Genomic DNA, 17,751 nt, shown 5'->3' with positions numbered 1-17,751 from the left:
GGACAAACAGGGCTCAGAGGCTAGCTGTAGTGGTCTAGAGTTCATGATCCTACATCTCGGTGGACAGCTCTTGCCTGGCATGGTGAGGCTGAAGAGAGTTGGCCACAGGGAAGACCCACAGCAAACAGATCTTCTAGTCCTTGGCCCACCCCCAGACCATGCACCCTAGGGCATCCCTAAATCGCCCATGGCCTGGGTACCACTCTGCAGGCAGAGGAGGCTCACTCCATCCATCTACAATGTACTGAGAGCTCTGGACTTGGAGCCAGAAGCCTGGGATCAAGTGCGGCTCTGCTCTTTTTCTGGCAATGAGACCTTCAACATGGCCTTCTATTTAGTCCTCAGCAGGCACTTAGGGTTAACCAGCCCCTTGCTAAGTGCTACTGCCAGAGAGAGGTAGACCTCATGGGCCAGGTCTTCAGCTGTCCCAGGCTGACAGTCCAGTCTACCGCCAAGTATTCTGTGCATTTAGATGGCCTCCACATCTTGATGTCAACTTTTGATATGTTGAATTATGGTTTTATTTTGGGTTGCTTTTGATCCTTGGAATTTCTTATTTGGGTTGTTGGGCATTCCCTTTAATTGGATGATCAAGGAGGCTGGAGCTGCATGTATCTCCCTGTAGTCTCAGCTCAGAGGACCCTGAGAGCCTGAGAGAGGGCACAACCTTTGAAACAGGTCCCAAGCAAGGAACTGGGAGGTACAAGGGGAGAGTCTTCCAGGCAGAGGGAATAGCACGCTGGGGTTCTCAAACAGGCAACTTTTGTTCCCCAAGGGACAATATGGTATCTGGAAACATCTTTGGCTTTAATTTTGACCAAAGAGAGATACCAGAGGCCAGGGGCACCAGCCCTCCACCACAGAGAATCATCACACCCAAAATGTCCGTGGCGCTAAGGTTGAACAACAAAGGTGGGACATGGCACATGATGCAGTTCAGGTTGCTCTTGGACCATCCCAAGCCTCGGTTTCTTCATCTGAAAAATGGGAACAATAATGCTACCCACCTCAGGACTGCTGCAAGGAGGCAGTGGCTTCAGGCCTGTATAGAGCAGGTGCCTCATCCCTGTCCTTTCTGAACACCCCAAACTTTACAGCAAAAGAGACAGTGCCCCTAGGTTGTGTGTGCCAGCCAGTACTGGGGCTAGACCTCAGGGCCTGGGTCCTGTCCTTTAGCTTTTGCATTCAAGGTTGGCTCTAACACTTGAATCACAGCTCCACTTATGGTGCTTTTTTCATTGTTGTTGGTCATAGGGCTTGAACTCATGGACCTAGGTACTGTCCCTGAGCTTTTTTTTTTTTTTTTTTTTTCTTAAGGCTAGCACTCTACCACTTTGAGCCTCAGCTCTACTTCTGGTTTTCTGGTGGTTAATTGCAGGTAAGAGTTTTATGGACTTTGTTACGGTAGGCTGGCTTCAAATCTTAGTCTTCAGATATCAGCCTCCAGTGTAGCTAGGATTACAGGACTGAGCCACCAGCACCTAGTTGCTACTTCTGGTCTTTTGCTGGTTACTTGGAGATAAGAGGCTCAAGGCTTTCCTGCCCAAGATGGCTTTGAATCACGACCCTCAGATCTCAGCTTCTTGAGTAGCTAGGATTACAGGCGTGAGCCACCAGCACCTGGCCAAAAACATGAGTCTCCCTTCTCTTACCAAATCTGGACTAGCAGACTGTGTGTTGGCTTCTCACTGCTTGAGTTTTAACCGAGTGAATTTTTGTGACCGAGCTGTAAACCTTTGCAAAAAACCCTTTAAAACTGAAAACATGCCAACAGATTCTTAACTACTATAGCTACTAAATTAAGCATGAGAGATGGAGTGTTGGGAGGAGCGAAAGAAAACAAAAGGAGCCCTCTAAGAGTTAGTGGAAGTAAAATAATGTTCATTAAAAATAGAAAAACAAACACACACAAAAATCTTTTGTGTTCAACTTCACACTCGTACATCATAATGTTCTAGTAAAAGGCCATTTCCCTTGAGATAATAAAAGAATTGAATTTTTCCTTATCGGTCATCTATTTTTCTAGCCCAAGCTATTACTCCCGCTCTAGGGTTGCTAGGCAACAGGAAATATTAATAGCAGCTTTTATTAGCTTAGCTTTTGCAGCAGAGTAGCAGAATGAGAAAATGGGAAACATAAATGTGTTACATAAATCTTTCAACCTTTCAGAGCCGGTGTTAGTCTCTGTTTTCATAATGATTTATTGAAGTGATGGTTCATTTATGAGCAAAAGGAGTACAGGATAAGAAAACGGAGCTATCCACTGCAGGGGTGTTTGAAAATAAATAATTATAGCCGGGGAGCAAAAGCTGTTTAAAGCCATTTTTCTGAGTTTTAGAAAATGTAAAAAGACATATTTCTTTCGCTCACTGCCTTTGAAAAACAGAGGGATGAGAATTTTATCCGGACTCTCGTGCGTATAAAGAAGGCTCTGGACCTTCTACTCTACCGCCTTTCTAGGACCCTCCTAAGGCCCATTTTGGAGATCTTCTACTCTTACCCCCGAGAGACACCCCGACACCCCTGATTTTACCATGGAAGGCCTGTTCTCTGGCCATGAAACCAATGGCTGTCACTTTGCTGTTGCTTTATTTCTTTTTTGATACTAGTGTTTGAACTCAGGACCTTACACTTAGTAAGTAAGTACACCATACCCCTAGCTCTTTTTTGCTTTTTTTTTTTCAGGTAAGGACTTGGGGTTTTCCCCCAAGACTGGTCTTGGATCATGATTTTCCTACCTAAATCTCCAGCATAACTAGATTGACAGGCACTACCAAGCCCAGCTTGTTTGCTCAGATGGGGTTTCACTAAACTTTTTGCCCAGATTAGGCTTCAAATCAAGAGCCTTCTGATCTCCATCTCTTGAATAACTAGGATTATAGGTATGAATCACTGTCTATCTGGCATCTTTGCTGTGGCTTTTTTTTTTGGGGGGGGGGAAGGGAGGATGGTTGGTATGGAGTTATCCCTGAGTAATTTTTGCTCAAGGCTAGCACTCTACTTCTTTGAGCTACAACTCTACTTCCAGTTTTCTGGCGGTTAATTGGAGATAAGAGTCTCATGGACTTTCCTGCCTTGGCTGGAAGGGTTGCTGAACAGTAACCCTTAGATCTTTAGTCTCTTGAGTAGCTAGGATTACAGGCATGAGCTACCAGTGCCTGGCTTTTGCTGTTGCTTAAATTTAAACAAAGCACTGACCCAGGTCCCAGAATAATAAACATACCCTGCCAGCTCCCAGTGGCTCCACCAACTCGGCCTCTGACTTGCTTTCTCAACACCCACCTCTGTGGCAGCCTAAGCACTGCCCACCCCCCCAGCAATGCCTACAGCTCTGGACAAACTTGGCTTACCAAGTCCTGCCAATAAATCGACTGCATTAATAAACATAGGAGCTTACACTCATTAAACACCTACTATGTGCCTCTTCCCTACATCTGACCATCGAAACTTCCAGAGTTCCTACAAGGCATGCACCTTTGATTGACCTTCATCACAAAGGGGAGGAAACCGAGGCTTGGGGAGGAGGACAGCCTAGCTCTGGGTTCCAGGGTGGGGTGGACTCACATCCGCCTGACCCTACTGTAACTAGTGGATGAAACAAAATTTCAAGAAAACAAAGACCCTCTCCGCCCCTGGAAGCAAATGTGATCACAGGATATTAAGGAAGTGACTTTTCACCCTATGTGCAAGGGGTGAGTCTGCCACCTATGCCTTTAAGAAGTGGAGTGTATTTCTCCACTCATGATTCAGGGGATGGCCATGTGACTGGCTTTGGCCAATGGGAGAACAGCTTGTGCTAAGTATGCAGAAGTCTGAGAAGTGTTTGCATCCAGGGGATGCTTGCTTTTTCTTGATGTGCCTAGGAACCCCACAAACCCACGTCACTGTGGGAGGAGGGACTCACAGTCAAGTCTCCTCCATCATTCTCTATAGTTTTCATGAGCCAAGGGCAGAGATTTGTGACTCAGACTATTTTAGACTGGGGGCCCCAGGCAAGGTGCAAGCTGACCCCAGAAACGATCTGAGCTTGTTCAGGTCTAAAGGACCAGTTTGCTGACCCAAATAGTCCAAGAGAAAGAATCACAATGTGCTGTTTTAAGCCTCCAAGTGTTGGGGTGGTTTGTTACACAGCAAAAGCTGACTGATACAATCATAAAACAAAGAATTTACGCATGGAGAATGATAAGGTAATTGGTTGGACTCAGGGTCTTCTATAGCCTGCAGTGGCTCAGAAATCTAGATGGTTGTGAGGAGGGACAGCAAGTCTTCCGTCCCTGGGCCTCAGGCTGTGGAGGGGATCTCCTGGGTCTCGACTCATGCAGATCAAAAAGGGACACGTTGACCCTGGGGCGGGGAGGGGAGATTGATGAGGAGCAGCACTGACCAGGAAGGGCAGGGGCAATGGTAGGAGTATGTGAAGAGCTCTTTGGACACACAGGCTCTTTCCCCAGATTCCAGGCCCTGTAGGTTCCCAGGAGAACCACTGCTGAAGCAACTAACGTGTTGCTCCTGCTCCCAGCAGCTATCCCAAGACAGCAGCCTGCAAAGGCCCTTCACACAGAGGTTGGAGGGCCCAGGCCTGTATCCTGGTAAGATGCTCAGAAAGAAACACCAGGACCCAGGGCACAAAGGCTCTAAAACTCAGCACTAGGATGTTGATCTGTGTTGATCGGATTTGCACCCCCAGCGAGTAGCATGAGTGGTGATGGCGGCGATATATCAACCCTTCCACCCATGTAGTTGGAGGTATAGGAGAGCTGGCAAATCAGTGATGTTCCTTTACCAGAGAAAGTTTCCCCACCACCATCTCCTAGGGATACAAGGGATACAATGAGAGAAGGGGACTTGTTTAAGATTCCTGGGAAAGCCAGCAAGACTCAAAGTTGGGAGAATGTCTAGAGAAGATCTGTACCAACGCTGTGCTGCAGACTGGACCACACAGCTGCAGAGACACAAGGGCTTGACCTAAGGAAGCCCTGTTTCCCCTGGATCATTAGGATTCATGGCAAGGGTGGGCCCTGCCCAGCCTCTACCGGCCCCAAACTCCTCTGGCTCCATAATAGGTAGAGGTTCCCAGGGAGCTTGGATCTATGCCTGCCAAGGATAATTCCTCCCCACCCCATCCCAGGGGCGAGGAGGGGGGGGGTACAGCACCATTGTACCATCTCCAAAATCAACGATTTAGACTCAACAGAAGCTCCTTAATAAATTCCACTCTTGGTGTTTTTCTTTTTATCTCTGGGTATTTTAGAAACCCTGATTTATACATACAATATCTCTCTCAAAATGAGACAATCAACACTGGATAAAATTATTGAGTTATGAAAATAGAGGTCAGATGGAGGTGCAGCACTTTAAATTAAACTGGCAAAATATATCTTTCATACTAAATTGACTCTTTTTTGTCTCGGAAATGAATGTTTAATCAGTTAAGACGCTGAAGTCGAGGAAGAAGCCTTGAGCATATTTAATTTGGTAGAAGGAGCCCGATGCTAATACTCGCCACGATTCCTGCTGGCAGGCAGGCAGGCATCCTCTCCTAGGAGGAAATCTGACTCCACACGTGTCTGTGGGGCTCGGTAGCCAGACAGAGGACCACAAGAAATGAACTGGTAGCCTCTGAGATCAGAGCCAATAGGACAGGGCATTGCTGAGATGGCCTTGCTCCCCTTTCCAGGAACAACACCTCTGGAGACATTGTGGACTATACAGATGAACACTTAAGGCATTTGCTAAGCTCCTATCTACACCCCTGAACTCTAGCTCGAACCACCGCCTTCCCTGATACTTACGCAAGATACCTTTCTTAAAAGACAGGATTCTACTTCTATGTTACATCCAGAATAAGCACAGAGAAAGAGGCAGGAAATAGGGATCCCTTGGGCTGGAAGTTGTAAGAAATAAATAATAAATAAAAGGTATACATTTTTGCCAGTAGGCCTGTGGTTCACTTCTATAATCCCAGCTACTCAGGAAGCTAAGTTCTGAGGAACAAGTAGCAAAGCTGGACTGGGCAGAAAAGTTTGTGAGATTCTTTTATTTTTGCCAGTCCTAGGGCTTGCACTCAGGGCCTGGGCACTGTCCCTGAGCCTCTCTGGACTCAAGGCTAGTGCTCTACCACTTGAGCCACAGTGCCACTTCTGGCTTTTTCTGTTTATGTGGTTCTGAAGAATTGAACCTAGGGCTTCATGCATGCCAGACAAGCACTCTACCCATAATCCCCATTCCCAGCCCTGTGAGATTCTTATCTCCAGCAAAAAGCTGGAAGTGAAGGTGTGGCTCAAGTAATAGAGCAATCAGCCTTGAGAGAAAAAAGCTAAAGGAAAGCAGAAGGTCCTGAATTTAAGCCCCAGAACCAGCTCATGTGTACACACACACACACACACACACACACACACACACACACACACACACACACACACACACACACACACACACACACACACACACATAAATGGTTACAAGTTTCTCTCCGAGTGATAAAAATGTTCTAAAATGCCATGTACAGATGGCTACATGACGCCATTGATCTATGAAAAGCGACCGAATTATACACTTCCCATGGGTGAATCATACAGCATGTGAATTACATTTCAATAAAGCGGTTAAAAATAAAAATTAGAAATAATACGACAGACCCCAATTTGTTAAGACACAGAGCTCTTTGCAGAAGCTACAGTTTCCCTCCATGCATTTGCCCAATGGAACCCAGACCCTCCCACCCCCATGGGTTCCCAGGCCTGGAATTCCGTGTCTCTCCATCCCATCCTGCAGGAAGCGTGGCAGGAAGACAGGAAGACAGGCACTCACTGTGGGCAGCTGGCCTGACAGCAGGTGGCCATCCTGGGCCAGCATGTTGGACACCATGATGGCGGGGAGGTCCATGGCCTGGTAGGAGTAGGCGGGGAGCAGACCGTTGGGCGTCAGGCCGTGGCGCAGAGAGTGGTAGCCAGCGTCGTGGTCCCCCAGATGCAGGAGTGATGGCTCGGGGAGGTTGGGCGGTGTTATGGGGGGAATCTCATAGTCTTCGTTGTTCTCGCTCTGGCTGCTGTAGGTCTAAAACATCAGAAGGGGCATGAGGTGGAGGGGGGTTGTTGGTCAGTGGTCTGAAGACTGCAAAACACACCCAGCCCCACGGATCACAGTCCATAATGGCGACAGTCAGAGGCGCCCTGCCAGGCGAAGGGGGATACCTCTGCAAGGCAGTGTGTCTCAGGCCTCCTGGCTCAGACTCCTCCCTCCCACCAGAGGCTCTGGAGGCCAAAGCCTGGCTTCCTGCAAGACAGGGTTGCCTCCTGCATGTCCCCCTCCCCGATTTCCCATCCGATCTTCTATCACCTGGGATCTCTCTTCCCACAGTCACTACCTCATGGATGGGGGCTCAGGTCCCCCTGGGGGAGAACGGACCATTGGAAGTAGGTGGAGGGGCTACCCCAGGGCTCTTTCTGGGCAGCTGGATGATTTTTCTTTTAGGAATTCCCAACCATCACCTGTTTGTCTTTCTCCTCTTGCTAAGCGGTTCAAACATTCCCAGAGAAGCCCATGCTGGGCACTAGGAGCTGTGCTGGGCCTTTTCTCCCATGCTCGCTGCTTTATGCCTCCTCCTATGGTGCTCAGCCACAGTGACCAGCCTGGACGCAACCTCACACCCACGACTCTGCACGGTGTTACCGGGGCCACCTCTCATCCCCCAACACATCACCTCCCCACTGCTACTCGCCCTGCAGCAACAGGTTGGCTTATGCATCTTCTAGTAGCTTAAAACATCTTCAGATAAAACCTGAGCAGATCAGACCCCACGGGTACATCTAGGACTGTTGGCATTCCTCCTTCGAAGGACTCCCGGAAGTCAGAGGAGGTTGACTTCCAGTACATTTGTTTCATGTTAAATGTGACTTCTGCTTGCTGTCCTCAGTGCTTAGGTCAAAGAAATATGAACTCAAGAACTATTCATTAAAAAAAAAAACTGTTGAATAGAAGTCAGGCCTTAGGGTAGAAAGGCAAACACATATCTCACTTAACCTTTGGGACCACCCTGGAGGTATATGTGGGAGGGGAAGGAGGAGTACTATGGTCACTATTATTCAGGAGTCGGGGCAGTTGTAGTAGTTACGAGGCAGACAGCAGCCAGACGTGGTGGGGCATGCCTGTGTTCCCAGAACTAGGGAGCCTGAGGCGAGAGAAGCCAGTTTGGGATCCACAGCAAGACTTTCTCTCAAACTAGCAACACTCAAATAGACCCCAGACAGCTTAGGATCGAATCCTGGCTTTGCCACTTCATTTCAGAATGTGATTCTAGGCACATTACTTCCTCCCTCTGTGCTTCAGTTTCTCACCTGTGAAGAAGAAGGTAAGTAGTATGTCTCTACAGGGCAGCTGCACAGAGCCAATGAATCAATGAATGAATGGAAACAGCTCGGGATGGTGGCTGGAATGATCAGCCCTGAGTGTCAGCTCTTACTGCATCCTTTGTGGGCTTGCTGGAATTCTGGAGACACTAAGGCCTTCTCCAAGGACAAGAACGGGCACCCAGCCACTCTCTGGCTCAGCAACCTTGCTAGTGAACGCTCCTCCCTCTCATGTCACACGTCTGTGCATCGTGGGGTGACATCTGTCTTCAGCATCTTCCCAAGGTATGGCCAGGGGGCTAAGCACCTCACGTGGAATCATCCATGGGACGATACTGCCTCAGAAAACAGAGCCCCTTCCCCTTGCCAGCCCTTTCCTCCTGTTCAGTCACCTCCTCCAGGCAGCCTTCCAACCTTGCCTGCCCATCTTACAGCAAGACAACACCCTGCGCCTCCAACTTCCTCTCACCATAGTGTGCATTACCACATCTTCATCTTCTTTTCGTGTCCTCTATCCATCCCCTCCCCCACAGTGATTTCAAGCTCCATGAGGTCCCAGGTTCAGTCTGTCTGGTCTCCAGTATCTGGGACACAGCAAGCACCCACAAAATGGGCAGATGTCCCTAGCTGTCACTCATGTGTCTCTGTGTCTGTTCCTCCCAGCAGGCTGTAATTCCCTCCAGCTACCTACTGTCTGTCGTCTGCCACCTGTTTCTGTCTCCGTGGTCCAGAACAAGGGCTGGTACAGGACAGGTACCCAGTGACTGTCAAGTGATTGCACAATCCATTCTTTTCAGTCAAACTTCCACCAAACCGGAACCTGCCCAATTGTCCAGAAGCCTTTTGAAAAAAGTAAGCACACTTTGGATCCAAATATTGAAACAACACAATGATGACAATTCATTTAAAGAGGCAATTAGCGCACTTGAAAGTAAATGTGCAAACACATACGCCTCTTCTGAGTGCAATAAATCCTCAAGCACTTCAGCACAAGCCAACCTGAGACTGATAGCCCTGACAGCCCTACTGTGTGCCAGCCCCACGCCACACTTCCATACATGCTCTCCACTTAAAGGCCCTACTGTGTACCACAGTCCTGCACCCACATTTCCATACATAATCTCGACTTAAAGGCCATACTGTATACCAGTCCCACAGCCAATTTCCATACATGATCTCCACTTAGAGGCCTGTGTACAGACCCCACAGTCACATCTCCATACACAATCTCCACAAAGCCCCTACTGTGTGCCAGCCCCACACCCACATTTTCATACATGCTGTTCACTTTTGAAGGCCCTACTGTGTGCCAGTTCTACGTCCACATTTCTATACATGCTGTCCATTTAGTGGTGCCTGTCTTGTCTTTACAGACAAGGAAGATGGAGCTCCAACGGCAGAGGTGCTATACAACCCGTGAGATTCAGATTCAGGACTTGGGAATCCTCACTCTGCACAGTCTGTGCTGGGAAGGGTGCTCTGCCCATTCCAGTGCTAGGCCTCCTCCTAAGCATCACATCAGCTACTCCAGATGGTGGAAGTGCTGTAACTATCAGATCGTCCACTCCACCTCCCTCCTGAAACTAAGAAAAGAGGTACCAAGTGCCTGATCTGTACAAGCTCTGGTGTGGCCCAAGGACAGAGTGGTAGTTTTCCACGCCCTGATCCCAAGATGGCAAGCATGCTGGACAGATCCAAAGACCAGGGGATCTGCTCTTGGGTCAGAAGTTGTCTCACATTGCTGGGAGGAGGGCCCTTAATGCCAGTGAAGGCAATGACTACAGGAGGCGGACAGGAAGGCAGGATTCAGGGAGCGACTGCTAGAGGCAGGGAGGACACGGAAGGCCTTAGTGGTATGAAGTGGTATCTTCATTTAGTTTGATGTGTATTTTCCTATAGATAAATGATACTGAGCATCTTCTCATGCATCTCTTGATTATTTGCATATCTTCTTTGGAGGAATGTCTGTTCGTTTGCTACAAATGATTGGTTGTGGATTACCTATCACTGTACTGTCAGAGTTCTTTATACTGTCTGGGTACTAAGCCCTTATGACAAGTGATTGGCAAGTATTTTCTCTCCTTCTCCCTTTCTTGACTGTGTCCTTAGGAATGTGAAAGTCCTTTACTAGAATGAGTCAGATTCATCTGGTTTCTTATTGTTCATGGATATCCAAGAATTTATGGAGAAATCTAAGTAATGATGGGTTACTTTCATGTTTTCCTCTAATAATGTCTTTAGCCCAGCAGTTTGCTCATATCATAGACTCATTTTAAAAGCACTCTTGCTTGGCATAGGACAACAGGCAGAGTCCAGCACATGGCTGCTCAGTGGACCCGGCATGATTTGGCAAAGAGACTATTTCTTTCTCTATGATTGGTCCAGCATCCTTGCCAGATGAAGCTGGCCACAGCTGTATGATGTGTAGCCCCTCTCTGCTTTTTCAGTTCTATCCCATTGTCTCCATGTCCTTCCCCCTTGCCACCACAGGCTCTTTCCAAGAAGAATGTTTATTTGTTGGGAAAGTGGGAGTGCCAAACAAAGATGGAGAATGAGGAATAAGGTCCAAACAGTTCATTTGCATATATGGAAACAGAACCGTGAAACCTGTTGAAATTGTTTCAGGAAGGTGGAAGGAGAAGGGGGAGAATGAAGGAGGGGGTGAGGATACATTATTTACATGCATGAAAATGTCACAATGAAACTTTCCTTGTACAACTAATGGAGGAAATGAAAATGATTACCAAGCAGAACGGTTTTAATTAAGACCACAATTAGCGAAACGTTACAGTGTTTTAAAAATATTTCTGAATCTCCAGTGAGGAACAGGTAGCCTAGAATAAACATTAGAGCATAAAAACATGTAGTTACTCTGTTTAAAACTTTTCATTTGTCTCATTCAATCCAGCTTTTCTCCAACTCTGGCAGAGGTTAGAAGGGAAGATGACATTTGTTCCAAAGGAGATTTCATAAGACAGCAGCTTGGGCTTCTGAGTCTCGCTCACAGCCCTCTCTCCCCTTCCCCGTATAGCAGCAGAGCTTTGATGTCCCTGGCTTTGCCCCAAGCTTACAGGTGATGCTTCCAATTCTCCCCGAGAAGCAGACATAGAAGTCTTGACCTTGTCCCTAGCATGACATTCATTCACACCTAGTGAACTACTGAGAATCACATGTGTGATGCAAATGGAGAAAAACAGGCCATTTTCCCCAGTCGAAAATGTCTCAATGTTTCACAGTAAAATTAATATTTCTTTTTCTTTCTTTTTTCAGTCAGTCATGGGGCTTGAACTCCAGGCCTGGGCACTGAGCTCTTTTGGGTTTAAGGCAAGCCCTCTACCACTTTGAGACACAGCCCCACTTCCAGTTTTCTGGGGGCTAATTGGAGATAAGAGTCTCATGACCTTTCCTGCCCGGGCTGGCTTTGAACCATGATCCTCAGATTTCAGCCTCCTAAGTAGCTAGGATTATAGGAGTAAGCACCAGTGCTGGCAAGTAGTATTTCTAAATGAGGGGTATTTCTCCCCCTATTTCAAAATAATGCTGAAGAATGGATCTTTTATTTTTTTTTGTCGGTCATGGGGCTTGAACCCTGCACCTTCAGCTCAAGGCGAGCGCTCTACCCCTTGAGCCACAGCGCCACTTCCAGTTTTCTAGTGGTTCATTGGAGATAAGAGTCTCATGGACTTTTCTGCCTGGGCTGACTTTGAACCATGATCCTCAGATCTCAGCCTCCTAAGTAGCTAGGATTATAGGAGTGAGCCACCGGCGCCCAGCTAGAATGGATCTAATAATGAATTTTATATCTGATTTCTCACTGTCTCTTTCTCAGTACTGGGAATTGAGCCCAGGGCATTGTACATATAAAGTGAGCCCAGGGCTGGTCTCAGACCACAATCCTGCTGTCGGTGTTTCACACACAGCTTCAATCACAAGCATGTGCCATCGAGCTCAGCTTGCTGGTTGAGATAGGATCATGATAATTTTTGTTGCTGTTGTTATCAGTCATGAGGCTTGAACTCTGGGCCTGAATGCTGTCTCTCAGCTCTTCAGTTCAAAGTGAGTGCTCTACCACTTGGGCCATAGCGCCACTTCCAGTTTTCTGAGTGGTTTACTGGAGCTAAGAGTCTCATGGACTTTCCTGCCCAGGCTAGCTTTGAACTGTGATCCTCAGATCTAAGCCTCCTGAGTAGCTAGGATTATAAGTGTGAACCACCAGTGCTCGGCGATAATTTATTTTTGCCATTGCAAATCTTTTTTTTTTTTTTGGGGGGGTCCAGTCATGGGGCCTGAACTCTGGGCCTGGGCGCTGTCCCTCAGCTCTTTAGCTCAAGGCTAGCGCTCTATCACTTGAGCCACAGAGCCACTTCCAGCTTTTTTCTTTTTGCTTATGTGGTGCTGAGGAATCGAACCCAGGGCCTCTGGCATGCAAGGCAAGCGCTCTACCACTGAGCCACCTTCCCAGCCCGCCATTGCAAATCTTGAACTGCAATCCTCCTGTTGCATCTTCCAAATAAGTGGGATTACACTCACGAGCCAAAAGCATCCTGCCCTTTGTTTCTCAGACAGAGTCTCAAGCTAGCTCGCCTGGCTGGTCTCAAATTCACAATCCTCTTACCTCCACTTCCCACGTTGGGACTACAGGGGTATGCCATGCCTGGTTCCATGAGTGGGGTAAATACGGCTGTGGACACTGGCTTGCACACTCGTACCATACACCTGTGACCACACTGTCTTAACTATGATAGCTGTAACAACTTGGAACCTTCTGCAAGGGTCCTGGTGCTAGTCAAGCCCCTAGAAATTTCATACCCCATTTACCGGTGGGGGCCTCAAATTCCTGCTGTGAAGGCTGGGCGCTGTGGGATGGAGCAGGTGGACTCTGCATGGCCCCCTTAGCTGTAAGTTCCCTTGTCCTGGGCCAGGGCTTCTTCCTATTTCCTGTTCAGGTCTCTTCAGCTCCTTCCCCAGTGCTTTCTAGCTTCCGGTCCACAAGGCTTTTACCTCCCTGGTTGAACTTATTCCCTCCTGCTCCATTCTTTGGATGCCATTATCCATTGAGCTGTTTTCCTGCTTCTTTTTTGGCTTATCCAAACACAACTGACTTTTCCATGTTAAACTGATGCCTCGAAACTTTGACAAATTGAATGATTAACTACTTTGTTATGGTATTTAAAGGAAGGCAAGAATTCCATCCCATTCAATGAGCACAAAAGAAAAAGAGAACATAATTAAACTCACCAAACTCTTCAAAGGAAATGGGAATGAATTATGAGAATACTAATAAAGACTCTTCTTGAAAATGACAGACAGTACTAAATATTAGTAATCGCAACAAATAGAAGTGATTTCAAATTCTTAAAATGTAACAATATTTTAATCCAAATAAGTGAATTCAAGCCAGTCATGGTGACACACACCTGTAATTCCAGCACTCAGAAGGATCCTGAGTTCAGTTCCCTTAGGTTACACAGTGAGACAATCTCAAAATAACCAAGTCAAACAAAACAAACATAAAAAAGCTGTAGTGCTGACAAAATAAAACAAATGAATAGAGCATATATAATTTAGAAGACATTCTCAAAACAATGTGACATGGGCAGTTAAAAATAAATAGATGTGTGGAGCAAATATAAAGGGCAGAGTGCAAAATGAACAGCGAACAAATATAGAAATAGCAAATTACAGGCAGAGAGCATTAAAAGAGACCAAAAGGAACATTTTAAACAATATAACCCACTATCAAGAAATGACAAGATATAAACTTTGATGTAGACTGATAAAGCACAAGAATATACAATGTTAAAAGCCATTAAGAGTAGAAAACCATAAGCAAGCTGAGACACTTTAACACATCTCTTCAAAAACTGACAAGTCAGTGAACAGATATAAGGATAATAGACTTGATAAAACAATTTATCTTCTTTTTGTGTATGGGGGGAGGGGTCCTGGGGCTTGAACTCAGGGCCTTGGTACTGTCCCTGAGCTTTTTGCTCAAGGATAGTACTCTACCACTTGAGCCACAGCTCCAGTTCTGGCTTTTTGTTACTTAATTGGGGATAAGAGTCTCATGGACTTTCCTGCCCAGGCTGGCTTTGAACCATGATCCTCAGATCTCAGCCTCCTGAGTGGCGAGGATTACCAGCATGAGCTACTGCTGCCCAGCTACCTTCTTGATTTATCTCTAAGGCACATTCATTCCTGATATCTGTGGAACACTTACAAAACACAGCTGTGTACTAGCTACAAAGACAATCTCCAAGTTTTCAGAAGACAGAAGAAAGATACAGTCCAAGATCTAAAAGGTGCCCCAACCTAGTAATTCACACAATCCAAACAAAGGAGAGAAAGAGGGAGAAGGAAAAAAAAAAAGGAAGGACAGAGACTCTCCTAAACACTACGTTCTTGGTTGTTGTTTTTTTTTTGTTCAGTTGTGGAGCTTTAACTCTGGGCTTGGGCACTGTCCCTGAGCTCTTCAGCTCAAGGCGAGCACTCTACCACTTGAGCCACAGTACCACTTCCGGATTTCTAGTGGTTTATTGGAGATAAAGAGTCATACCGACTTTCCTGCCTGGGCTGGCTTTGAACTGTGATCCTCAGATCTCAGCCTCCTGAGTAGCTAGGATGACAGGCGTGAGCCACTGGCGCCCTGCACTACATTCTTTAAGAGCAAACTTTGAAGTAGCTTTTAGGTTAAGGCGGAAATTACAACTGAAATTCTAAGACAACCTCAAGTAAGTCTTTGACCCACAAACAATAAAAAATTTATACTTCTTACCTAAATAACTTTAGTAGAGACAAGACAGACAAGCTAAATGAACTCAGTACTCAATTCAAACAGATAGAAACAGAATAACACAATAACCAAAAGTCAGCAGTAGAAGAAAGAGCAATAAATGGAAAGTACATCTAGATAAGAACCAAGCTGAGTGCCAGCAGCTCACACCCGTATTCCTAACTACTCAGGAGGCTGAGATCTGAGGATGAAAGCTCAAAGCTAGTCTGGGCAGAAAAGTCCATGAGACTCTTAATTCCAACTAACCAGAAGTGGAGCTGCAGTTCAAGTGGTAGCGTGCTAACCTTAAGTAAAAAAAGTCAAGCGAGGGTGGAAGGTCCTGAGTTCAAGACCCAGTACAAGATCTTCCCATGTTCTTCAGCTAGGCCACCGACCACAGCAAAGGGGGTTTATATACAACTGTCCCACAACATTCAAGAAGGAACACAGACCTCAGATGGGAAGCAGGAGCAGTAACATTCCCATTTTACACAGGAGGAAATCAAACTGAGGTGTGAGAGGGATAATGGCTTCTCTGGGAACAGGAGAATGTAAGCTTGTTCTGACACATCACACTGGGCTCAGCATACATCCACTAAGTGAGCCCACATCAGCCCTCTCTATCTTCTTCCCCAGGGGTAGCACTTAATAGTGTCCTTCACTTCCAAAGGGCCCTTGGATTGCGGTGTCATTCAGTCTCTTTCTCAGCTCTGATTTCCAGAAACAAGAAAAACGGTTCCTTTGTCTTTTGTGGGGCCTGGCCACTGTCCCTCAGCTCTTCAGCTCAAGACCACTGAGCCACAGCGCCACTTCTGCCTTTTTCTGTGTATGTGGTGCTGAGGAATCGAACCCAGGGCCTCATACATGCAAGACAAGCACTCTACCACTGAGCCACCTTCCCAGCCCGGAAAATGGTTTCTTATCCAACCCAGTTAACTGCAGCAGGGGGTCTTAGAGCTACCACGTGTCACGTGTGCAGGGATTTGATGGATTCTGTGAGGGAATGAAACGCAGTTGTGCCAGGCATGTCTGTGTCCTTAATGACCAAGTCAAATCACTCATCTGATGTCCCTGTGTTTAACAGATGAGATGTTTAATCGAATCTTTCTGATTCCTAGATCAGGGCCTATCAGACCTGGAGTACCATAGGACTTCTGAGAATCTGCTATTTTATTGCACTAAAATGCTTCTTGAAAATCAATCAATCACTGAGCTAATATATACAGAAGCCAAATAGGCATGGACGAGCCACATTGGTAAAATCCAAGGGGGATGCTAGAGGAAATAGGGACAGATTTTAGGCCTTTCTTTCCAGGCAGGATTATCAGGCTGGAGGAGGGAGCCCACTGCCCTCCTGGCTGCCTACCCCGCCGGGCGCCATGGTCACTCGGGGCTGGTCCTGACCCTGCCCTGGGACTGGAACAGGCTGAGGCTTGGTAATAAATAGGCAAGGACAGAGAGACGCATTCGCCCCAGGCTTTGTTTGCTAAAGCCCTATCGGGGAGCGAGGTTTAGACAACTTGAGTGATTCACTCAGGATCTTGGGATTTTGGCTTTCCCTGGGCTCCGGCAGAGGCCATGCAGTAGAGCTTGGACGGCAGGGCTGGGGTGGGGAATGAGGAGGGGCTGCTGGAGCCAGGCAGCCCCATCCAGCAGTGGAGCCAGCTCACCCTCCCAGCCAGCAGCAGGCTTGTCGTGTGCTCGCCAGTTCCAGTAACATTTTCATAACCCCACGGCCATCTAGCTCTCTGGATGTTCTGAAGGAAGACTCAGCACAAGGCCCTGAGTTCAAGTCCCAGTGCTGCCACCGAGAGAGAGAGAGAGAGAGAGAGAGAGAGAGAGAGAGAGAGAGAGAGAGAGAGAGAGAGAGAGAGAGAGAGAGAGAGAGAGAGAGAGAGAAAGGAGGAGGAGGAGGAGGAAGAGGGGAGGGGAGGGGAGGGGAGAAAAAGAAAACCATTCTTATGCTAGTGTGGCTAAGTCATCTAATGCTAACTCTTCCCAGACATGGGATTTGAACTCAGGACTTGCTTTCCCACCCCACCATGGGCAGAAATGGAATCTCTTTTAGCTTTAAAACATGCTGAGATGGTGAGATTCCCCTTGAAGTCACTGAAAGGGATGTCAGGGCATGTGAAAGCTAGCGCCCTTCCCACCTGCCAACGTGTCAGGGTTGGGGGCCTTACAAAGGAAGTAGGGCGTCACTCCATCCATGCCCCACATGGCCAGGAGCTGCTCTGGACCATGTCAACCCTGACTCTCATCCTCCATCTTTCCTGTCTAGCCACATTCCTCAAACATGCCCGACAGTTCCACCCCAGGGCCTTTGCACTGGCTGCTTCCAGTGGAAGGGTTTTTCCCAGGTCTCATTCCCTCACCTCTTCAAGTCTTTGCTCACATGTCACCTTCTCAGCAGGAACTTCCTTGACCGCCTTGTTTGCCTATGTCCCCCCCCACCCGCCCCCACCACAGGTCAGGAGGGCATAGCTAGTCCCATGACCTGCTGTTTGCCTTCAGAACTTTTCCCTCCTGATGTATTTTACAATTAGTGTGTATGCCCTTGGCTGGAATACACATTCCACCATTCAGGCACTGACAGTGCCTGGCACCAAGTCGGCCCTCAGTTGCTGAGTG

The 17,751-nt window shown here is 47.3% G+C and overlaps 1 protein-coding gene across 4 annotated transcripts in view; it reads right to left on the bottom strand.

The window, feature by feature from the left end:
* The window catches only part of Tox2 (TOX high mobility group box family member 2), a 107,992-nt gene that overhangs the window by 31,108 nt on the left and 59,133 nt on the right, over window positions 1–17,751 (bottom strand). For all 4 annotated transcript variants that reach the window (XM_069990114.1, XM_069990111.1, XM_069990113.1 and 1 more), the window contains exon 3: window positions 6,811–7,056. In XM_069990114.1, the coding sequence (XP_069846215.1) occupies window positions 6,811–7,056 (246 nt within the window). The remainder of the gene's footprint in view (window positions 1–6,810; window positions 7,057–17,751) is intronic.

Source organism: Dipodomys merriami, unplaced genomic scaffold, assembly GCF_024711535.1.
Source record: "Dipodomys merriami isolate MVZ:Mamm:240054 unplaced genomic scaffold, mDipMer1.0.p SCAF_39, whole genome shotgun sequence".
NCBI lineage: Eukaryota > Metazoa > Chordata > Mammalia > Rodentia > Heteromyidae > Dipodomys > Dipodomys merriami.
Note: the sequence above shows the minus strand (reverse complement) of the source record. Positions and strands in the feature narration are given on the sequence as shown.